Below are 24,477 nucleotides of genomic sequence, written 5' to 3'. Positions count from 1 at the left end.
GGTACTTTACGTGTATTAACTGTTATGATTCTCACATTAACCCCAGAAGGTCAGGCCTATCACTTTACAGGAAGTTTAAGCAACTTCCGAAATATTAACACTTCTTCTGAATTGCTTCTCTGGTGACAGGAATAAGAGTCGCAGTAGCATCAACTTGCTAAAAAGTTTAAAATGATGCTCAGAATAAAGGTATTTTACTGCTTTTTGAGACTCATTGTAAAACGGCTTGAAACGTCTTTGCCCTCAATCTCTGCCAGAGGGAAATTGGATGAGTTGCTAAAGAATATGGAATTAATTATCCAAAAACACTTTAGATATTTCTCTTTGTATAGGGTATTGTAAATGGTCTTTAGCTAATTATAATTTAATATCTCACTTGTCTCTCTCATACATAGGTACATATGATATATACACGTGTATGTGTACAATTCAATACATCTATGTGTCTATGTAGCTACCTATGTATGCATGTATGTATGTATGGATCTGCCTATCTATTAATCTATCTCTATGTATCTACCTACCTATCTATATCTGTGTCTATCAAGTTCAGGAATGCTTGGCATTCTTCTAACATCTGTGGGGTATTTACGGATTAGGCTATGATGATAGATTTCCAGCTTCATTTCTTTTTAAAATCTTTTATTCTTCTTGCCCATTTTCCTTTTCCTGTGCCTAAAGGACAGTTTCTCCTCAATTTAGGACTTCTTCCTTTTGCTCTCTTATCCACTCATTTGCAGACCTTCTGTTCTCAGCCAGAACATCCCTTTTGTGCACTGTACAACCTGTTGACACTGTCACAGTTGCCACTTGATCACTGCAGATAAAGGAGGAAGTAGCAATTCTGGAATGGGTGGCTTATCTCTTGGCTTTATAACTGGATACCTTCATCTGCCATTCAGTCACTCTTTTTTATTATGGAGACATATTTTCTGGGAAAATGCTACCATGAAGCAGGACCAATCTCCAGTTCAAGGTACCTCTTGATTTATTCATTCCAAAGCATCCCCTGTTAGGAATTAGGGCTCAGATCACAGGGTCATCTGCTCTGTAAGTAAAAGGCTGACAAAAAGTCTGTTACTTCACTGCTCTTTACATTAGGGTAATATTAACAATGGAAATCCAGTTCATTCAATAAAACAAGTGTCGATGAAGAGTCAAACTCGGTAAAATATTTTAAGGGACTTATTCTGAGCCAAATATGAGTGACCACGGCACATGACACAGCCCTAAGGAGATCCTGAGAACACATGCCCAAGGTGGTCAGGGTGCAGGTTAGTTTTATACATTTTAGGGAGATATGAGACATCAATCAAATACATTTAAGAAAGACATTGGTTTGGTTCAGAAAGGCGGGACAATTCAAAGCAGGGATGGGTGGGCTTTCAGGCTATAGGTAAATTTAAACATTTTCCAATTGACAATTGGTTGAGTTTGTCTAAAAACCTGGGATCAAAGGAAAGGAAATGTTCAGGTTAAGCTAAAAGATTGTGGATACCAAGGTTCTTCTGAAGTCTTATAGTGGCTGCCCTTAGAGATAATAGATGACAAGTATTTCCTATTCAGACCTTTAAACAATGCTAGACTTCTACTAATTTCTTCAGGATTGGGAGGGCTTGGAAGAAAAAGATCTAGCTATGTCAACAGAGATTCTTTACAGATGCGTATGTCCCCCAACAAAGGGCAGCTTTGCAGGACCATTTCAAAATATGGCAAAGAAACTTGCTTTTGGGGTAAATTCTTTTTTACTTTCTTCTTTGTCACATAATGTTATGCCAGAGTCAGATTGCAAAGTAAGCCATGATATATAGGGTTAAATAAAATCCATCTGATGAGAATTTATGGTTAGTAAGGGATGACTCCCCAGACCCCTTAGATAGGAATATGGGCAAAATAAAAAAATCAGAGCTTAGTCTTACACGTTATTGAAAAACAATGAGCTACCAATTTTATTTATTTATATTCTTTCAGTGGTCTTCAACAGGTGGCTCATGAATTCACATATTTGACAATTGTAATGTGAAATAAATTTAAGATATTTCAACAACAATCATATAGGAAAATATAGATAAATAAGAAACTATAAAAATTATACTTTCAAACCTTTCCTTCTCTAAGACACATGGTTTATCTGATCTCACACCGATATTGAACATACAACTTAATTTTTAAAATTAATTTTTCTCACTTTAGAAAACTGGCATCTTGAGGCCGGGCACAGTGGCTCACACCTGTAATCCCAGCTCTTTGGGAGGCCGAGGCAGGCGGATCACGAGATCAGGAGATCAAGACCATGCTGGCTAACACGTTGAAACCCCGTCTCTACAAAAAATACAAAAAATGAGCCAGGCGTGGCGGCGGGCGCCTGTAGTCCCACCTAATCAGGAGGCTGAGGCAGGAGAATCGCTTGAACCCAGGAGACAGAGATTGCAGTGAGCCGAGATCATGCCATTGCACTCCAGCCTGGGCAACAACAGTGAAACTCCGTATTGAAGAAAAATAATAATAATGATAATAATAATCCATGGGTCAAAGAACAATTCTCAAAAGAAATTAGAAAATACTTTGAACATAAATGAAAACGCATCAAAATTTGTGGGTTTAATTAAAGCACTGCTTAGAGGAAAATTTATAGCATCAAATCATTATATATTACAAAAAAGATAGGTCTAAATCAGCAATCTAAGTTTCCACCTTAAGAAACTAAAAAAGAGCAAAGTGAACACAAAACAAGCCAAAGGGACAAATGACAAGATAAAAGCAGAAAACCAATGGGATTGATAGCAAAAAAACAAAGCAAAAATTAATGAAACTTAAAGATTGTTCTTTGAAAAGATCAATAAAATTGAAAAACTCTAGCAAAACTGACAAAGAAAAAAACAGAAAAGACACAGATTATCAGTATCAGGAATGAATGAAGGGACATCACTGCAGGCCCCACAGAATTCAGATGATTAGCAAGAGAATGCTAAGGAAAACTTGACATGTAAAAATCAGACAACTTAGATGAAATAAAGCAATGTCTGAGTGCCACAAACCAGGAAAATCCTCCTAGAAACAAACAGGTCACCTCAATAGTTCTATATCTGTTAAATAAATTGAATTTGCAAAATCTTTTTTTTTTTTTTTTTGAGCCGGAGTCTCACTCTGTCACCCAGGCTGGAGTGCATTGGTGCAATCTCAGCTCTCTGCAATCTCCGCCTCCCAGGTTCAAGTGATTCTCCTGCCTTAGCCTCCTGAGTAGCTGGGATTACAGGCGCACGCCACCAAGCTCGACTAATTTTTTGTATTTTTAGTAGAAACGGGGTTTCACCATGTTAGCCAGGCTGGTCTCAAACTCCTGACCTCTGGTGATCCACCTGCCTTGGCCTCCCAACGTGCTGGGATTATAGGCGTGAGCCACCGCGCCCGGCGTATAATCTTTTAGAAAGAAATCTCCAGGTTCAGATGGATTCAAAAACATTTAAAGAAGAAATAACACTAATTCTACACAATCCCTTATAGAAAATGGAAAATGAGGGAACACATGCCAATACTTTGTATAAGGTCAGCTTTCCCCTGACAGAAAGTCAGACGAGATAGTATAATACAAAGAAAGAAAACTGCATGATGAGCGTCAATAGAAAAATCCTCAAAAACGTGTTACCAAGTCAAATTTAGCAATACAGAAACAGAATAGGGCTGGGCGCGGTGGCTCACGCCTATAATCATAGGAATTTGGGATGCCAAGGAGGGTGGATCACTTGAGGTCAGGAGTTGGAGACCAGGCTGGCCAACATGGTGAAACCCCATCTCTATTAAAAACAAACAAACAAACAAACAAACAAAATTAGCCAGGTGTGATGGTGCACACCTCTAATCCCAGCTACTCAGGAAGCTGAGGCAGGAGAATTGCTTGAACCCAGGATGCAGAGGTTGCAGAGAGCTGAGATTGCACCAATGCACTCCAGCCTGGGTGACAGAGTGAGATTCTGTCTCAAAAAAAAAAAAAAAAATAGAGTAGTAAATTGTGGCCAAGTGATCCCTATCCCAGTAACACAAGGCTTGGTCAGTATTTAAAAATCAGGCTGGTATAGTGTCTCACACCTGTAATCCCAGCACTTTGGGAGGCCAAGGCAGGCAGATCACTTGAGCTCAGGATTTCAAGACCAGCCTGGGCCACATAGTGAAACCCCATCTCTAAAAAAGAAAAAAAAAAGTTTAAGAAAAGGAAAGTAAAAATCATCAATGTAATACACCACACTAACACACTAAAGAAGGAAAACTGCATGACCATTTCATTTGGATTAAAAGCATTTAACAAATTTTAACACCCATTCAGGATTTTTCAAAAGCTTCTAAAAGGGGGAATTAAGGCCGGGCACGGTGGCTCACGCCTGTAATCTCAGCACTTTGGGAGGCCGAGGCAGGCAGATCACAAGGTCAGGAGATCAAGAGCATGCTGGCTAACACGGTGAAACCCCGTCTCTACTAAAAATACAGAAAGTTAGCTGAGCACGGTGGCAGGCACCTGTAGTCCCAGCTACCCGGGAGGCTGAGGCAGGAGAATGGCGTGAACCCAGGAGGCGGAGTTTGCAGTGAGCCGAGATCACGCCAGCGCATGCCAGCCTGGGCATAGAACGAGACTCTGTCTCAAAAAAAAAAAAAAAAAAAAAAATTGGGGGGAATTAAAGAAACTGCCTTAATCTGGTAATAAGGCACCTACATAAATATGCGCAGCTAACATCACAGTTGATGGTGAAAGACTGAACTGCTTTCCCCTACAGTCAGGAGCAAGGCAGGGCACCCACTATCACCTCTCCTACTCAGCTTCACACTGCAAGTCCTGGCCAGGGCAATCAGGCCGGGAAAAATACATAAAAGGCAAGCAGACTGGAAAGGAAGAAATGAAACTGCCCCTCTATACAGATAGCATTTAATTGTCCATGAAGAAAACCCAAGGAAACTACAATGAAGCTCATAATAAATGAGTTTAGCACAACTGCAGGACACAAGAACAACAAACAAAACTCAGTGGTATTTCCTATATACTGATAATGAACAACTGGAATCCAAAATCCTCCAAAATACCAAATCAACCTCTATATTCAGTACCTGGGCAGGCCCACAGGTAATTCCCACTATGTGTTTGGCATCCAGTCCTGGCAATGCTGCAGGTTCTGGCTTGGTCACGCGCAAGGTGTCAAAGTGCTGGCACTGGTCGTTGCTCCTCCAGCTGTGGACCTCGCTGTCCTCAGTCAGAGCCAGGCAGTGGGTGGAGCCTGCAGCCACATCAATCACCTTCTTCCCTACAAGGAAAGAGGGATGCAGATGCAGCTTCAAGCCTACGACCTGAATGGCCTAGAAAGATATTTCCACTAGGCCATTCAGGTCAGAAAGCTTTTAATATTACCTTCTTGAGGATAATCTGTTGCTTTAATATTAAGCACAATCATTTGCTTTGGGTGTGTTATTAAAACTCCTGTATTTTGTCAGCTACAATTTGTTAGGACCCACAGCCTACAAACATCATAATGCTGGGATATGAAAAGGATCTGTTCTTTTTTCTCCTCCTCATTCAGATTTTCATTCCGAAAGAAACAAGGTGCTTTTAATTAACCATTAGATCACATTCTCCCATCCCAGATACAACAATGCACAGCACACTCTTCACTGAGGAAGGCTTCCTAAGAAGAAATCTATTGTTCTCTCAGAGTTAGGAGATATCACTATTTAAAACGTTGTTTCTATTTAAACACTCAGCAAAATATTCTATTTTTCTTTCCTGGTAAATCTAACATGACAAACACAAAGGGTGTTTCACAGAAATGTCAACATATAAAATAATTCAGCTGAAAAAACACACTGCAGTGAGGGGAACAATTCTATTCTAGGAGCTTACCATAAGTTAACATCAGCAACAACAAAAGGTGTTTTCAACAGTAATTGAAATACCCTCAAAGTAAACGATTTCTGTATCTAATAATTGTCGTAGCTTTCCTATACTAATGGAGGGGAATATAAACAAGGAGGCAAGTGAAATTCAAATACCATTCAATGACACAGAGTAAACTTCTTACTCTGCAACTTATCTCAGAAGCCTAGAAAATAATAAATACCGTATGGGCACACAAAACTCTTAGACATCAAGATATTAACTCTTAGACATCAAGATATTAACAAGATATAAACAGAAACCCATTTTAAAACTCAGCTCCAATCACTTACTGCAGGACATCCGCAAGCTACCAAAACTCAACGAGTGACGGTGTGTTACAGAATGGGTGTCTGCGTCTTCGAAAGGTTCACATTTGCTCTTGAATGACAATTTTTCTGATACAGTGGCCCAGATATGACCAATGATCTCATGCCATCTGCTGTTCAGAGAAGGTACTACATGAGAAGCAAATCCCAAACAAGAAGGTTTGTCTCTCAACCCTCTTTTTATTTTTTTTATTTTGAGACAGGGTCTCACTCTATTGCCCAGGTTGGAGTGCAGGGGCCTGGTCTTGGCTTACTGCAGCCTCAACCTCCCCGGCTCTTGCTTACTGCAGCCTCAACACTCCCCGGCTCACATGATTCTACCACCTCAGCCTCCCACATAGCTGGGACCACAGGTGGGCACCACCATGTCCACCTAATTTTTGTATTTTTTGTAGGGATGGGATTATGCCATGTTGCCCAGGCTGATCTCGAACTTCTGGGATCAAGCAATCTCTCTGCCTCCATCTCCCGAAATGCTGGGATTACAGGCATGAGCCACCATGCCCAGCCCTGCTTTAATTTAAAGTGTATTTCATTTGATATTAGTACAGCCACTTCGGCTCTTTTTTGTTACTATTTGAATGTTGTATCTTTGTATTCTTTTACTTTCAATCTGTTTATTTTAATTTAAAATGTTTATCTTGTAGATAGCACATTGGTGGATCATTTTCTTTTTTAATACTTTCAGCCAGTCGGCTTTGCTTTTTTTCTTTTTTTTTTTTTTTTGAGAGAGAGTTTTGCTTGTCATCCAGGCTGGAGTGCAATGGTGCCACCTCAGCTCACTGCAGCCTCTGCCTCCTGGGTTCAAGCGATTCTCCAGCCTCGGCCTGCTGAGTAGTTGGGATTCCAGGTGCCTGAAACCATGCCTGGCTAATTTTTGTATTTTTAATAGAGACAGGGGTTTCTTCATGTTGGTCAGGCTGGTCTTGAACTCCTGACCTCAGGTGATCTGCCGCCTCGGCCTCCCAAAGTGCTGGGATTACAGGCGTAAGCCACCGCACCCGGCCAAAGTGGTGGATTTTTTTTTTCTCAGAAAATCTATTCCATTCCTTTTCCAGAAACTGAATTTGTACAAGTTAACTAAAATAAATATTTATACTCCAATTTTTTTTGTTCTGAGGTCTTATTGAGTTTTAAGAATAGAATTTTATCTTTACACGTTTAGAAAAATTAGAAAATATAGATAAAATATAACTAAGAAAATAATAACATCTTTTCCTTGTGTTCTAAGTTCATTACTATTAGCCGAGTGCAGTGGCTCACACCTGTAATCCCAGCATTTTGGGAGACTGAGGCGGGCGGATCACTTGATTCCAGGAGTTTGAGACCAGCCTGGGCCACATGGCAAAACCCTGTCTCTACAAAAAATACAAAAATTAGCCAGGCGTGGTTGCATGTGCCTGCAGTCCAGCTACTGGCAAAGCTGAGGTGGAGAACCACCTGAAGCCGGTAAGTCAAGGCTGCACTGCAGCCTCTGTCCCCCAGGCTGGAGTGCAGTGATGCAGTCTCAGCTCACTGCAATCTCCGCCTCCCGGGTTCAAGCGATTCTCCTGCCTCAGCCTCCCGAGTAGCTGGGATTACAGGAACGTGCCACCACACCAGGCTAATTTTTGTATTTTTAGTAGAGAAGGGGTCTCACCATGTTGGTCAGGCTGGTCTTGAACTCCTAACCTCAAATGATCCACCTGCCTCGGCCTCCCAAAGTGCTGGTATTACAGGCGTGACCACCAGGCCTGGCCAGTATTTTTCTTAGAGGCAGGATCTCACTCTGTTGCCCAGGCTGGGAGTGCAGTGGCAGGATCTCAGCTCACTGTAGCATTGATCTCCCAGGCTGAGGCGATTCTCCTGCCTCAGCCTCTGGAGCAGCTGGGATCACAGGTGTGCGCCACCACACCTGGCTAATTGTTAATTTCTTTTTTTAAGAGATGGGGTCTTGCTATGTTGCCCAGTCGGGCAACATGGGATCCTCCAACTCCAGGCTTTGAGGGATCCTCCCGCTTCAGCCTCCCAAAGCTCTGAAAATTACAGACGTGAGCCACTTTGCCGGGCCTACATTGTTTTATATTTCTTCAATTTTGTTTCGTGGTCGCTGGAGGTGTTTCTTTCTTGGATTCCCTGCCGAGTGCTTCCACAGCTGCTCCATGTAATCTGCCCAAGACTCTTGCTGCATTCAGTTGAACACACACCAGGAAACTCTTCAGTCCCCAGCCGACCACACAAAGATCCGTTCTCATCCCCAGGGGAGCTGGTCTCGCCACTCGATCCCTGAACAGCTCCAGTTGGCGTGAGCGCAACCACCCGCGGCATAATTAAGAGCGCTGGGCGGGGAGAGACAGTCTCCTGTGGGAGTGCGGGCGGGCGTGCGTGCAACGGAAATCCCGCCTTCCGGCGCCCGCGGTTGGCCCTGGCCGCAGCCCGTGAGCACCAAGCAGGAAGATAAACGGGATTGCGGGAAGCCGGAGAGTCCGGAGGAGCCGCGAAGGGCTTCTCTTCCCCTTTGGCTGCGCCCGCGGAGCAGCCCCGTTGCGATTGGCCGTACGCGGGGGGAGGTAGTCCCGTGTCCGCCCGCCCCTCGGGCCTCGAGAGGCGCCGGGATCGTGGGCGCGGGCTGAGCCTGCGGCTGCTGTGTGGCTGTGTCCGCAAGCCGGCGGGGCGAGGCTGCCCGGCCCAGCGCGTCAGGTCCTGGCCTGGGACACCGGGGACGCCAGCTGCGGGGGCGGTGCGGGCGCGGGGCTGGCGGGCGTGGGCGCGGCGGCCGCACCTGGGCCTGCGCTGACCGTCCGCGGCGCAGCCTCCGGCCTCTCTTCGTCTCTAGGTGGTGGTGGCTGTGGATTTTTCTACTGGCGATCCTTTTGAGTAATTTGTTTCACGCACGTGCCCTGCTGTGGGGTAAAGCGGCAGATTTATGCTGCTGTCATTTGTCCGTTAACACGATGGACTTCCTGTCGTGTGTGTGTACTTTTTGGATTTGAGGGCAGATGACATTGTGACTTGGCCTCATGTGAGCGTCCATTCTCCAGGTCTCGCCAGCGTGGTGCAGAAACCCGGCACACCCTGCCTACCTTGGAAGGAGGCTTTCCCTTCCCCGAACCTCCCTCTCCCTCCATCTCTTCCCTCTTTCCCTCTCTCCCCCTCACTCCCTTCCCCCAGCTCTTCTCTCCCCTCTTTCTGTTCTCTCTCTGTCTCTCTTTTTTTTTTTCTGCATTAAACTTTTTCGGGAGTGTCTTTGTAAATTATTAAAAAGCGTTAGGTCTTCAACATGTATGTTTACTTGCAGGCCTGAGAACTGGGAGGAAGCTGGAGAAAAGATGCCCTCTGAATCTTTCTGTTTGGCTGCCCAGGCTCGACTTGACTCCAAATGGTTGCAAACAGATATACAGGTGGGGTTTGACATGTCTTTTTCTTGATGTGTTTCTGCTTCCATTAAATTTCTCGGGTAAGGCTTTTTTTTTAGGGCATGTAAGGGGAAGTCAGTTGTATCTTGCTATATTAGAGGAGCAGGTTTATTTCCTGTAACTTATAATGTTAACAGTCTTTATGGCTGTTTTTGTAAATTGTGCACGGCTGCCTTTTAATTAGTTTCTTGCAAGTGCACGAAACTTGAGATATATGAATAGGCAAAATTTTTTTCCTATTTATTATTGCTGGTTAAGAAATCTGCCACACTCCTAACCATATCAGTGACTGTTGTTACTGACAGTTTTTGAGCTGTTGAGTTAACTGTGGAGGGGAAAATTGGAGAAGTAAGTTCAGTAATTATGGCCTGTAGAAACTCACTCATTTTATGAGGTCTTGTGTTTGTGTTTCTGGAGAGATGAGAGTTAGTTCAGTTGAGCTGTTTGGTTTGTATTTGTAACCAATACAAGGACTAAGGACAATTGTGTTGAAACTGAGGTCATGATGTTAGGATCTTGAGGGCTGAAGGCTCCAAATAAATGGTATATATAGAATTCTATCTGACTTGAAATTTTCCCTTTCTGGACCTCCACATGCTGAGGCTAACAGTGTCCATATGACAGTGCCTTCCATGACAGGAATCAGCAACTTTTTTTTTTTTTTTTGGGCACGTATCAGTGATTCACTCTGTATATTTTAAAAAGTTTTAACCTCTTCCTCCTAGCCCTCCAGTATTTGTTAATAAATTAAAACGTTCCCCGAAGTGTTTTCTGTGAAACAGTAGTTCCAAAAGATGCTCTTAGAAAAACTAAGTACATGGAAAAATCTAAACTATGTGTTTTATTCATTACATTTGATGAATTTTGTTGTTGTTGTTTTTTCCTCTCGAGAGGAAGTCTTGCTCTGTCGCTCAGGCTGGAGTGCAGTGGCATGATCCTGGCTCACTGCATCCTCCACCTCTTGGGTTCAAGCAGTTCTCTGCTTCGGCCTCCTGAGTAGCTGGGATTACTGGTGCCCTCCACCTCGCCCAGCTAATTTTTATGCTTTTAGTAGAGACGGACTTTCACCATATTGGCCAGGCTGGTCTTGAATTCCTGACCTCATGATCCGCCCCCGTTGGCCTCCCAAAGTGTTGGGATTACAGGCTTGAGCCACCGCGCTTGGCCCACATTTGATGAATTTTTTTGCCCTTTGTTCTTTTAAAAATCATGGTCAGAAAGCAGAGCATAATTGTTCTTTACGTAGATCCCAAGTGATTGGGATTTTTAGGGAGATTTTTTGGCACTCAGTAAATGTCTTTATTTTTAGTGTGGCATGATGTGTGTTTTTTATTATTAGAAAATATTTATAGATAGATTTATACATATTAAATTCCTTTTTTTTTTTTTTGAGACAGCGTCTCACTGTGTTGCCCAGGCTGGAATCCAGTGGTGCCATCTCGGCTCACTGCAGCCTCCGCCTTCTGGATTCAAATGATTCTCCTGTCTCAGCCTCCAGAGCTGCTGGGATTACAGGTGGCTGCCACCACGCCCGGCCAATTTTTGTATTTTTAGTAGAGATGGGGTTTCACCATGTTGGCCAGGCTGGTCTCAAACTCCTGACCTCAAGTGATCCGCCCGCCTCGGCCTCCCAAAGTGCTGGGATTACAGGTGTGAGCTGCCCACCTGGCTCATTTTCACTCTCCATTAGCTGCTTTTTTCCTCCATTCATTTCCTACCTTTCTGTGTATGATTTCTGAATTCAGTGTATTTCACGTCTTAACCTTCTGAATTGTTTGTTCTTTCATTTTACATGTTGTTAAGGAAAATAAGAGGCTAAGTGAGACTTATAAATTTGCATGTAGTTTCTCAGATCGGGATAAATGCTCACCTGTTGTAGAATGGGACTCTGCTCTTGCTTCACCCAGGATGCGTTTCTCAGTTTCTTTCTAGAGTGGGGCCACACCCTACTCCAGCCCTCCAGATGCAGCTCCCTGCTCTGATATGATTCCACCAGACTGTATTCCAGCTGTCCTCCCTAACCTGGACCTAGATATTTTCTTTCTTTCTTTCTTTTTTGTGAGATGAAGCCTCACTCGGTGGTCGGTGGTCCAGGCTGGAGTGCAGTGGCACAATCTCGGCTCACTGCAACCTCTACCTCCCAGGTTCAAGTGATTCTTCTGCGTCAGCCTCCTGAGTAGCTGGGATTACAGGTGCCGGCCATCACACCCAGCTAATTTTTGTATTTTTGTAGAGACAGGGTTTCACCATGTTGGCCAGGCTGATCTTGAACTCCTGACCTCAAGTGATCTGCCCGCCTCAGCCTCCCAAAGTGCTGAGATTACAGGCGTGAGCCACCGTGCCCAGCCCCTGGACCTAGATATTTTCTCATGACCCTTTCCAAAGCCAGATTTGCATCGATTAGTTATATGTATGTGATAGGTTTTTCTAAAGTTTTTTTTAGATGTTATCTTTTTACTTTAGTATAAAAGTGCTTTGAATACGCTGAATGTTAAATACATGTTTGTAGAATTTCATTGAAACTTTAATATTAATGAGAACCATTAACTTTTTGTGTGTGTGTGTGTGTGACACGCAGTCTCGCCCTGTCGCCCAGGCTGGAGTGCAGTGGCATGATCTCGGCTCATTGCAACCTCTGCCTTCCAGGTTCAAGCGATTCTCCTGCCTCAGCCTCCCGAGTAGCTGGTATTACAGGCACATGCCACCACACCTGGCTAATTTTTGTATTTTTAGTAGAGACGGGGTTTCACCATGTTGGTCAGGCTGGTCTCGAACTCCTGACCTTGTGATCCGCCCGCCTTGGCCTCCCAAATTGCTGGGATTACAGGTGTGAGCCACTGCACCCAGCTGATGTTTTTTTAATTAAAAAACTTATATAAAATTTATTTTATTGTGGTATCTAGTTGAGTAAATTTTGACCTCTATAGATTCATGTAACCCCCACCATCATCAGGATGGAGAAGTTTCATCACCTCAAAAGCTCCCTTAAGGTGCTCCTTTTTATCACATGTTCCCTGGGCTCCTACCCTGGCAGCCACTGATCTGTTCTCCATCGGTGTAGGGTATTCTTTTTGAGAATGTCATGTAAGTAGAACCGTATTTTAAGTAACATTTTGAAACCATCTTCATTTACTCCCAGTTATATGTTTGAGATTTACCAGTTGTTCTGTGTATTAATGGTTCTTTATATTGCTGAATAGTAGTATTTCATCATTTGGATGTACCACATGGTGTTTATCCATTCTGCTATTGTAGGACCTTGTGGTTGTTTCCGTTTTTCTTTCACAATTGTAATCCTGCTGTGAGCATTTCTGTACAGATTTTGTGTGAATGTAGTTTCCATTTCCCTAGGATAAAGACCTAGTAGTGTGAAAGTTGGGTCATGTGCTGAACTGTTTTCCGAAGCAAGTTAAGGCATAGTTTTAGATGGTCTTAATGACTTAAAAATATTGTGATCTAAAAAGTTTACCAAGGTGTCATCTGTGTTAAGAACTTGAAATGCACCACTATTTCTTCATTACACTTTTGTTTATTCTTTGGAAAATACGACTTAAATAGCACACAGTTTATTTGTTACCATAAAAATTCTGACTAAAGTTATATATGTGTATATACCTACATATAACTATATATAGTTATGAATATTAATACGAATATTGTATCTTTGAAATTTCATGATTCTGCCCTATTTATGCAAATGAAAACGGTTGGTAAATATTTTGCTAATTATTACTTGAACTGATTTTCTGTGTCAGTTTTTGTTCATGTTTATTTCAGATAACAGAGGGGTCTCTATATTTCAATATGAAAAGTTTTACCACCAAACTATTTCTGTACCTTTTAGGTGTCATTTTGTTTTCATCACCAGTGTTATCAAATTGTTTAACAATCTTATTGCTTCTAAATAATTTCTATTTGTAAGCCTACCTGTACACTATAATTAAATGTTAACTGATGTTTCTTATAGAAGTCATCTATACTACGTAATTTTCACTCTTAAGAAACTGATTTCAGTAGAATGGCTTAAAAATCCCATTAGGAAGTTGATGGAATATCATTTTGGAAGACATGCTTTAAATAATTTGATATATTGGTTTCTTTTCTTTTCTTTTCTTTTTTTTTTTGAGATGGCATCTCGCTTTGTCACCCAGGTTGGAGTGCATTGGCACCATCTCGGCTCACTGCAAGCTCTGCCTCCCAGATTCACACCATTCTTCTGCCTCAGCCTCCCCAGTAGCTGGGACTACAGGCGCCCGCTGTCATGCCCGGCCAATTTTTTGCATTTTTAGTAGAGGTGGGGTTTCACCATGTTAGCCAGGACGGTCTCGATCTCCTGACCTCGTGATCCACCCGCCTCAGCCTCCCAAAGTGCTGGGATTACAGGTGTGAGCCACCGCACCCGGCCAATGTTTTGGTTTCTTTATGAAAATTTTACTGGATCTGTTACAGATATGACTGATGTATTTTATTTTTAAGTTGTCAAACATTCAGTTCATGATGTGTGTTTAACTTTTCGGGGAGGGACATTTGCAGAGACTGACTAATGGTATGGCATTCTGAAAAGCGGTTACAGATTAAAAATTTTTTAATTCTGCAGATGATAGTGTTGAACAAAGTGGAACAAAGAAAGAAGATCTGGATGACAGAGAGAAAAAAGATGAAGAAGAAACTCCTACACCTGTATATAGTGCCAAGTGAATTCTGGACAGCTGGGTATGGGGCAAGCAACCAGGTAATCTTCTGAGTTTTGGCACTTTGGAAAGCTTGATCTGACACTCCTTTTCTAAATAACTTGGATGGATTATTAGTAATTTTTTGGTAACAATTTTTTTTTTTTTTTTTTTTTGAGATGAAGTCTCACTGTGTTGCCCAGGCTGGAGTGCAGTGGCGGGATCTCGGCTCACTGCAAGCTCCGCCTCCCGGGTTCACACCATTCTCCTGCCTCAGGCTCAGCCTCCCGAGTAGCTGAGACTACAGGCACCTGCCACCATGCCTGGGTAATTTTTTGTAGTTTTAGTAGAGACGGGGTTTCACTGTGTTAGCCAGGATGGTCTCGATCTCCTGACCTTGTGATCTGCCTGCCTCGGCCTCCCAAAGTGCTGGGATTACAGGCGTGAGCCACCACACCTGGTCTGTTAACAATTTTTAAAAATGTAATTTAAAAAATTTAAATATTGTGGTAAAATATACATACCATAAAACTTAACCATTTTAACCATTTTTATGTGCACAGTTCATTGGCATTAAGTATATTCACATTGTTGCCCAGCCATCACCACCATCCATCTCTAGAACTTTTGCATTTTCTCTGACTGAAACTCTGTATCCATGAAACACTTAACTCCTTGCTGCCCCCAAGCAACCACCATTCTACTTTTGTCTCAGAATTTGACTACTCAAGGTGTCTCCTTATAAGGGGAATCATACAGTATTTGTCCTTTTGTGACTGGGTTATTGAACTTCTTAGGTCTGTGGGGTTCATCCGCATGTGTCAAAATTTTCTTCCTTTTAAAGGCTCAATACTAGTCCATTATATATGTAAGAAACATTTTATCCCTTCATCAGTGGACACTCAGGTTGCTTTCGTCTCTTGACTTGTGTGAGTAATGCTGCTATGAACATTGGTTTACAAGTGTCTTGAGTCTCTGCTTTTAATTCTTTGTGTCTATACCTAGGAGTGGAATTGGTCAATAGATTTTTTTGTTTTTGTTTGTGTTTTTGAGACCGAGTCTGGTTCCATCTCCCAGGCTGGAGTGTAGTGGCGCAATCTCGGCTCACTGCAAGCTCTGCTTCCCGGGTTCACGCCATTCTCCTGCCTCAGCCTCCCAAGTAGCTGGGACTACAGGCGCCCGCCACCACGCCCAGCTAATTTTTTTGTATTTTTAGTAGAGACGGGGTTTCACCGTGTTAGCCAGGATGGTCTCGATCTCCTGACCTCGTGATCCGCCTGCCTCGGCCTCCCAAAGTGCTGGGATTACAGGCGTGATCCACCACGCCTGGCCAATAATGTGGTAGTTTTATGTTTAACTTATTATTTATTGTTATTTTTGAGATTAGGTCTCACTCTGTCGCTCAGGCTGGAATGCAGTGATGTAATCATAGCTCACTGCAGCCTTGGACTCCTGAGCTGAAGTGATCTTTTTGCCTCAGCCTCCCAAGTAGCTGTGACTACAGGTGAACAACACCACGCTTGACTAATTAGAGACAGACTCTCACTGTGTTGCCCAGGCTAGTCTTACACTCCTGGCTTCAAGTGATCTTCCTGCCTCAGACTCCTGAGTTACTGAGATTACAGGTGTGAACCACTGCACCTGGCAGTAGATGTAACTTTTTGAGGAACCAGTAAACTGTTTTCCACAGTGGCTACACTGTTTTACATTCTTGCAGCCGTATACCAAGGTTCCAGTTTCTCCACGCCCTCACCAACACTTTTTCTTTTTTTTTCCTTGTCTGATGATAGCCATCCTTTTTTGTGTGAGTAGGTACAGCATCTCGTTGTTGTGATTTGCATTTCCCTGATGATTAGTCATGCTGAGCATCTTTTTACATGCTTATTCACCATTTGTATACATTTACTGGAGAAATGTCTGTTCAAATCCTTTGCACATTTTTTTTTTTTTTTTTTGGAGACGGAGTTTGGCTCTCGTTGCCCAGGCTGGAGTGCAGTGGCACAATCTTGGCTCATTGCAACCTCCACCTCCTGGGTTCAAGTGATTCTCCTGCCTCAGTTTCCTGAGTAACTGGGATTACAGGTACCTGCCACCATTCCTGGCTAATTTTTTGTGTTTTTAGTAGAGACGAGGTTTCACTATGTTGGCCAGGCTGATCTTGAACTCCTGACCTCGGGTGATCCACCCACCAAGGCCTCCCAAAGTGCTGGTATTACAGGCATGAGCCACTGTGCCTGGCCCTTTTGCCCATTTTTTAATTGAGTTTTTTGTTTTGGGTTATAGGAGTTCTTTATCATGGATGGAGTTCATAATCTCTTCCCTTTCTCCAACCCGGTGAAACCCATATATTTATTCTTTGCTTACTTTATTTTGTGTAATTAAATTTTTTAAATGTGTGATGCATTTTTGTTCCAATTAAAAATATACCTGGATTCTTATAAAAATGTATAGATGATAAAGATTTCACGTGACTGCCCACCCCAATTTCAGTTTTCCTCTAAGAGTTAGCCACTATTATCCCTTCAGTGTGGATATTCAGACTTTCTTTTCCTTGAATGGACATACCTGTGTAAATGTACATATATAAAAATAATTTGTGATGCCAGGCATGGTAGCTCACGCCTGTAATCCCAGCACTTTGGGATGCTGAGGTGAGAGAATTGCTTGAGGCCAGCAGTTTGAAGCTGCAGTGAACTGTGATTGTGCCACTACACCCAACCTGGGTGACAGGGTGAGACCCTGTCTCTTAGAAAAAGTCCGTATGTGGGGTTAATAATAGTACCTACCTTGTAGGCTATTATGGGCTCAGTACAGTAGGCTAGGCAAAGTGCCTATGCAGTTATCTTGTGTGTAGTAAGTACCAGCATATACTACCTGTTATCCAGAAGTTTGCTGAAATGTGCCTTGTATTTTCTCTCTTTCCATTTTGGTCAGTTTTAGTAGAAGTTATCAGTTTAATTGAGTTTTTTCAAAGAGCCAGTTGTTGGTTTTATTGATTTTGTTTGTTTTGTTTTTCATTGATTTCTGTTTACTCTTTATTATTTCCTTTTTTCTGCTGCTTTGGGTTCCATTTGCTCTTCTGTCTCTTCTAGTTTTTTTTTTTGAGACACAGAGTCTCGCTCTGACTCCCAGGCTGGAGTGCATTGGCACCATCTCAGCTCACTGCAAGCTCCGCCTCCCGGATTCACACCATTCTCCTTCCTCAACCTCCCGAGTTGCTGGGACTACAGGCGCCCGTCACCACGCCCGGCTAATTTTTTGTATTTTTAGTAGAGGCGGGGTTTCACCATGTTAGCCAGCATGGTCTCGATCTCGCGACCTCATGATCTGCCCGCCTTGGCCTCCCAAAGTGCTAGGATTACAGGTGTGAGTCACCACACCCGTCCCTCTTCTAGTTTTTTAAGGTAAAGGCTTAGATCATTGACTTTAGATTTTTTGTCTTTTCTAACAGGTGTTCAAAACTATAACATAAATTTATCTCTAAGCGTTGTTTAGCCACATTTCACAAATTTGGAAATGTTTATTTATTTTCATCTTCATTCAGTTGAAAATATTTTCTAATTTCCCTTTTAATTTCTTCTTTTACCCACTTATTATTTGGAAATGTGTTATTTCATTTCTAAATGTTTGGGGATTTTCAAATATCTCTTGTTAACAATTTCTAAATTAGTTGTAGTCAGAGAACATATTCTGTGATTTCAATGTTGAGGCTTGTCTTAAGCCCCAGAATATGATCTGTTCTGTGGAATGTTTCATGCACACGTAATAAGAATGTGGCCGGGTACGGTGACTCATGCCTGTAATCCCAGCACTTTGGGAGGCCAAGGTGGGTGGATTACTTGAGGTCAGGAGTTCGAGACCAGCCTGGCCAACATGGTGAAACACTGTCTCTACGAAAAATACAAAAATTAACTGGGTCTGGTGGTGGGCGCCTGTAATCTCGATTGTGCCACTGCATTTTATTCTGGGTGACAAAGTGAGACTATGTCTCAAAAAAAAAGAAAAATGTGTATTTTGCTGCCCCGTAAAGCTTAATGAGATCAAGTTGATAGTGTTCAGGTATCCTTGACTTGAAATAATTTTCTGCCTACTTGTTCTATTCACTGTTAGAAGAGGAGTTGAACTAACACACAAGGTTGGATTACCACATTAGTTTGACGTGAATCTCAGAGATCTTACCCGTTCCTGATTACTTAGTAACTTTAAAGATACAAGTAATATCCTCACTTGTGTGCTCAGGCAAAGTGGGGAGAGATGTGGAACAAGCTGTGCAACTCCCCCAAGTCCGTCCTCTTTGAACCCCGCCTGAGAGATGAGACCTCTCACTGAGGCGTGCCGTCCCCTCACTGAGGCATGTCGTCCTCTCAGGTCTGTCGTCCCCTCACTGAGGCGTGTCGTCCCCTCAGGTGTGTCGTCCCCTCACTGAGGCATGTCGTCCCCTCAGGTGTGTCGTCCCCTCACTGAGGCGTGCCGCCCCCTCACTGAGGTGTGTCGTCCCCTCACTGAGGCGTGTCGTCCCCTCACTGAGGCGTGTCGTCCCCTCACTGAGGTGTGTTGTCCCCTCACTGAGGCGTGTTGCCCTCTCACTGAGGCGTGTCGTCTTCTCACTGAGGTGTGTCATCATCTCACTGAACAAGGAGCATTAAGGATGTGCAGTGTTCCCATTTTGTAGTCAGATGGTTTATACACCTTAGGGAACCTTTTCCAGGGAGCCATGTCCCATAAGTCTGTGGATTTTAGGTATGTTTACCAAACACAATCCTCAACTAACCACATCTTGCTAAAAACATTTCATAGATAAGGACTTTTTTCCTAGCAAATACTAGTCATTTATTTACAGAGAAGCCAGTCTCAGCATCTCAGCGTTCTGGGGAGATGAGCCCCAGTGACTGGCCTTTATTTCCCTGGAGTATCTCCATTGTGCTGGGGAGGCATGAAGAGCAATTTCACTGCTTAGTTCCTCTTCTGAGGAGAATTGAAATCTCTCATGCTAATTATGGATTATTTTCTTTCAGCTCTGCAGTTTTTGCTTCATGTATTTGAAAACTATGTTATAAGGTGCATGCAGTTTTTTTCTTTTTTTTTTTTTGGAGACGGAGTGTTGTGTGTCCCACAGGCTGGAGTGCAGTGGCGCGATCTCAGCTCACTGCAACCTCAGCCTCACAGGTTCACGGCATTCTCCTGCCTCAGCCTCCCGAGTAGCTGGGACTACCGGTGCCCGCCACCACGCCCGGCTAATCTTTTTGTATTTTTAATGGAGACGGGGTTTCGCCGTGTTAGCCAGGATGGTCTCAATCTACTGACCTCATGATCTGCACGCCTCAGCCTCCCAAAGTGCTGGGATTACAGGCGTGAGCCACCATGCCCAGCCAGGTGCATGCACTTTTAGGATTTTTATGTCATTTTCATAAATTTGACCCCCTTTATCTCCGGTGATATTCTTTGTTGTGAAGTAACCTTGGTCTGACTACCCTCTTTTCTTCTGATTTGGTGTTTGCATAGTGTGTTTGCCTGGTTTAGCTTTTTTCACTTTCAACCTTTGTGTATATGTAAAGTGGATTTCTTTTAGGTATCATATAATTAGGTCTTGCTTCTTTATTCACCCTGACAACCTCTGTTTTTTATTTGGAATCTTTAGACCACTTGGGTTTAAATCTATCATCTCTGGCATTTTCAGGTACATCTTTAACTTGTCACTCTCCACTTGCAAATGGTATTAACGCTGCCTGAGCTGCGGGGCAATGCTCTGACCACAGCTTCCTGCTTCTGACCTGTTCTTGGTTGGTTGTGTTGCTGTGTCATATGTCCAAGTGAACACCACGGCCTGGCTAATTCTGTATTTTTGAGTAGAGACAGGGTTTCGTCATGTTTGTCGGGCTGGTTTCGAACTCCTGACCTCAGGTGGTCCACCTGCCTTGGCCTCCCAAAAGCCACCACGACCGGCCAAAAAAAAAGTATTTATGTTAACCTACATGTTTATCATTTTGGGCCCTTAAGGTTTTGTTTATATCCCAGTTGCCCTCTGGTATCATTTTCCTTCAGTTTGAAGATCTTCATTTATCATTTCTAGATCTGCTGGCAGAGAAGTTTTTCAGTCTGTCTGGTTATCAATTTTGGCTTTATCTCTGACTCTACACAAATCACTTTGTCTCACCTTGGGCCTCTCATGTATAAAATAGGAGTAAGTGGCCGGGTGCGGTGGCTCACGCCTGTAATCTCAGCACTTTGGGAGGGCGAGGCGGGTGGGTCACGAGGTCAGGAGATTGAGACCATCCTAGCTAACACGGTGAAACCCCATCTCTACTAAAAATACAAAAAAATTAGCTGGGCGTGGTGGCAGGCACCTGTAGTCCCAGCTACTCGGGAGGCTGAGGCAGGAGAATGGCGTGAACCCAGGAGGCAGAGCTTGTAGTGAGCCGAGATCACACCACTGCACTCCAGCCTGGGTGACAGAGTGAGACTCTGTCTCAAAAAAAAAAAAAAAAAAAAAAAGGAATAAGTATAATATAATGTAAATAATTAAAATTATATAATATATATAAAATAAGTGAATACTTATCAGAGAGTTGCTGTGCAAATGACATGAAATAATGCACTTGAAGCTTCTAAGTCAGTGCCTGGCGCATACTGTTTGATAAACATTTGTTGTGATTTTTAAAATCTGTTGTTTTGCCTTTCTCCTTCTTTCCCCTCACCTAGCTATCAAAGTACCTACAGTTATGGGTGGGTAACTAGCCACGAAGTATACCTTTCTTGCTCAGATTAAAGCCCAGCTTGTTGACTCAGGGCAGCTTTAATGAAGAGGGTTTACTTGGAAGCCCTGCTTGCTCACAGGTATGGAGCTTTCGCAGAACCGACTCTCTACCTGGCAGCCTTGAAGGGGCTTGGATTCAAAGCATGTTCTTCAGCCACGTCATCTTTAGTCAAACTGCAGGTGGAATTTGTCGCTTTTAGAATAGCTCCTATTCCTTTCATTCCTTTTTTTCTTTTTTGCTTTTGCATCTCAACCTAAAAAGAAAAACACATTAATTTGAGCCATAGGAATTTAAAACTTGCTTTTTCTTTTGCTTAGATACGTTTGACTAAAACTTCCTTTTTCACAGGTTTATTTTTTCCAATATTTTATTATGAAAAAAAATACGGAAAAGTTGAAAGAATTTTACAGTGCGCACCCACATATTCACCACCTAAGACTGTGCCGCTGGCATCATCCCACTTGCTTTATCACTGCTCTCTCCACCTTTTCGTCCCTCTATTCATCCATCAGTCCCTCACATTTTTTTTGCAGTGTTTCCAAGGAGACCTCTGGACACTTGCTTCTCAACACTGCAGCGTGTAGGCCCTCAGCAGGAGTTCAGAAGTGCACATTTCACAGTGAACCTTCTGAGAGTGTTGACAAATCACAGCTTTTCTTTTTGTCTAATGAAAAGGGCTTGCTGGCCATTGGGTGTTGTAATCTCTTAGGAGAGTAAACTCTTAGTGACTATCTAAATCATTCCTAATAATTCTCTCTGCTGTGTAAAGTAGGTCTAGGAGGACCCTCTCTGACATTGTTGTTAGCATAGGTTTTAGCTTAAGGTTTTGTAAATGCTGCTTATCAAAGTGATGAAGTTCCCATTTGTTACTGTTTTTTGAGAATTTTTATGCATGAGTATTGAGTTTTGTCATTTGCTTTTTCTTTTGTTTTTTTTTTTTGAGACGGAGTCTCGCTCTGTGGCCCAGGCTGGAGTCCAGTGGCGTGATCTTGACTCATTGCCAGCTCTGCCTCCCAGGTTCACGCCATTCTCCTGCCTCAGCCTCCTGTAGCTGGGATTACAGGTGTCCGCCACCACGCCCTGCTAATTTTTTGTATTTTTAGTAGAGACGGGGTTTCACTGTATTAGCCAGGAAGGTCTCGATCTCCTGACCTTGTGATTTGCCCGCCTCGGCCTTGCAGAGTGCTGGGATTACAGGCGTGAGCCACTGTGCCCAGCCTGTCATTTGCTTTTTCTAAATCAATTGATTTGTAATCATGCAATTTCTGTTCTTTAGCCTATTAATAGGGTGGGTTACATTGATTTTTGACTGTTGAACCAGCTTTGCATTCCTGCAGTGAAACTACTTGGCGATGATGTGTAATTCTTTTTATATTTTGTTTAATTCTACTTGCTAATAATTCACTGAATATTTTTGTGTCTATGTATATATTGTCCTGTAGTTTGTACGGTCTTTAGGTTCGATATCATGCTAATATTAGCTTCTTAAAATGAATTGGGAGGTTTTTCCTTTTCTAGTTTCCAGAAGAGATTGTTTTGAGTCTGTGTTAATTCTTTTTTAATGTTTGATGGAATTATCCAGTGAATTCATTTGGGTCTGGTAATTTCTTTTTTCTCGGGATTCTTAGAATTATGAATTCAGTTTTCTTAATAGTAGTTAGGGCTATTCAGATGATCTATTTTATATTTGGTGAGTTGTAGTAATTTGTATTATTTGAGGAATAAGTCCATTTTGCCCAAGTTGTCAAATTTATGTGTGTAGAGTTGTTCCTAGTAATTCCTAATTAATTATCTTTTTTGATATCTTTAGAGTCTGTGACATCACTAATGTTGGTAATTTATGTCTGTTTTTTTTTTTTTTTTTTTTTTTGGTCAGTATTGCTGAGAGAGGTGTGTCAGTTTTATTGATCTTTTCAAAGAAGCAGCTTTTTGCTTTACTGTTTATTGTTTTTTTGTTTTCAGTTTGTTTCTACTCTTACCTTAATTATTTCTTCGTTTCTGTTTACTTTTGGGTTTATTTTGCTATTTTTTTTTCTTTGAGGTTGTCGAGGTGGGCACTTATATTATTGATTTGTTTCCAAGTTTCTAACGTACCATTCATTTAGTGCTGTAAATTTCTCTCTCATCACCCACTGTAGCTCTTTCCCATTCATTTTGATGTATAGTACTTGCATTTTCTCTCAGTTCAGAATATATTTTAAAATTTCCCTTGAGACTTCCTCTTAGATCCATGGGTTATTTAGAAGTTTTAAAGTTTAGTTTCTGAGAGTTAGGCAATTTTCCTGTAATTGTTCTCTTGTTGACTTCTAATTTGTCTCCATTGTTTGAGGGAACATATGCTGTGTGATTGTAATTTCAAAAAATTTGTTAGGTTTGTTTTATGCCTCAGAATATGTTCTAACTTAGTATTTGTGGATACTTGAACAGATTATGTATTCTGCTGTTATTGGCTGGAGTGTTCTATAAATTTTGATTGGATCTAGTTGATTGATGGTGATGTTGAGTTCTATATCCTGGCAGCCTTTCTGTCTCCTAATTTTATTAGCTGTAGAGAGAGATTTTGAGGTCTCCAACTATAAAAGTATAAATGTCTTTTTCTCCTTTCAGTTCTGTTCATTGTTTTTTGTTTCAAATTGCTGCATCTTAATGGTGTATTGACCAAGTTCTAATTTTGTAATGTTGCCGTCTGTTCCTGGTAATTATCTTTTTCTTTTTTTTTGTTTTTTTCTTGAGACAGAGTTTCGGTCCTTTTGCCTAGGCAGGACTGAAGTGGCGCGATCTCAGCTCATCAACCTCCAAACCCACCAGGTTCAAGTGATTCTCCTGCCTCAGCCTCCTGAGTAGCTGTGATTATAGGGGCCCGCCATCACGCCCAGCTAATTTTTGTATTTTAGTAGAGATGGGGTTTTGTCATGTTGGCCAGGCTGGTCTCAAACTCTTGAGCTCAGGTGATCCACCCACCTTGGCCTCCCAAAGTGCTAGGATTACAGGCGTGAGCCACTGTGCCCAGCCCTCTTGGTAATTATCTTTGCTGTGAAGCTTACTTTATTTGGTATTAATGTAGCCAACTTCTGCTGTCCTTTCAGTAATGTTTGCATGATCTTTCTTTTTCTGTGCTTCTGTTTTCAGTTTGCCTATTTGAAGTCACTTTCTTATGGACAACATGTAGTTGGATCATGTTCTCTAGCCTATTCTCCCAGTGTCTTTTAATGTATTCAGACTTTACATTTAATTTAATGTCATTATTGTTAAATTGAGGCTTAACACTGCCATTTTATTTTGTATTTTCTATTTCTTTTGTTTTTCATTTTTTTGGTTTGATTCTTCCTGGCTGTCTGTGGTTTACTTGACCATTTTTAGCATTTTATTTTGATTTTTCTGTAGTGTTTTAGAGTGTATCTTTTCGTATAGCTT

At 42.2% G+C, this 24,477-nt stretch overlaps 1 protein-coding gene across 10 annotated transcripts in view; it reads left to right on the top strand.

Moving 5' to 3' along the window:
* The first annotated feature begins 8,623 nt into the window (after positions 1-8,623).
* Positions 8,624-24,477, top strand: part of LOC134737558 (E3 ubiquitin-protein ligase HERC2-like) — a 46,299-nt gene continuing 30,445 nt past the window's right edge. For 6 of the 10 annotated variants that reach the window (XM_063653172.1, XM_063653171.1, XM_063653170.1 and 3 more), the window contains exon 1: positions 14,233-14,370. Coding sequence is in view for 2 of the 10 variants with exons in the window: in XM_063653176.1 (XP_063509246.1) it covers positions 9,552-9,623; positions 14,236-14,370 (207 nt within the window). In the remaining 8 variants the exon portion in view is untranslated. Of the gene's footprint in view, positions 8,923-9,040; positions 9,264-9,520; positions 9,624-14,232; positions 14,371-24,477 lie in introns of those variants that run through there. The other 4 variants (XM_063653180.1, XM_063653175.1, XM_063653176.1 and 1 more) reach the window with 3 other exon arrangements.

Source organism: Pongo pygmaeus, chromosome 16 (genome assembly GCF_028885625.2).
Source record: "Pongo pygmaeus isolate AG05252 chromosome 16, NHGRI_mPonPyg2-v2.0_pri, whole genome shotgun sequence".
In the NCBI taxonomy this organism is placed as follows: Eukaryota; Metazoa; Chordata; class Mammalia; order Primates; family Hominidae; genus Pongo; species Pongo pygmaeus.
This window is presented reverse-complemented; position numbering and strand designations above follow the sequence as displayed.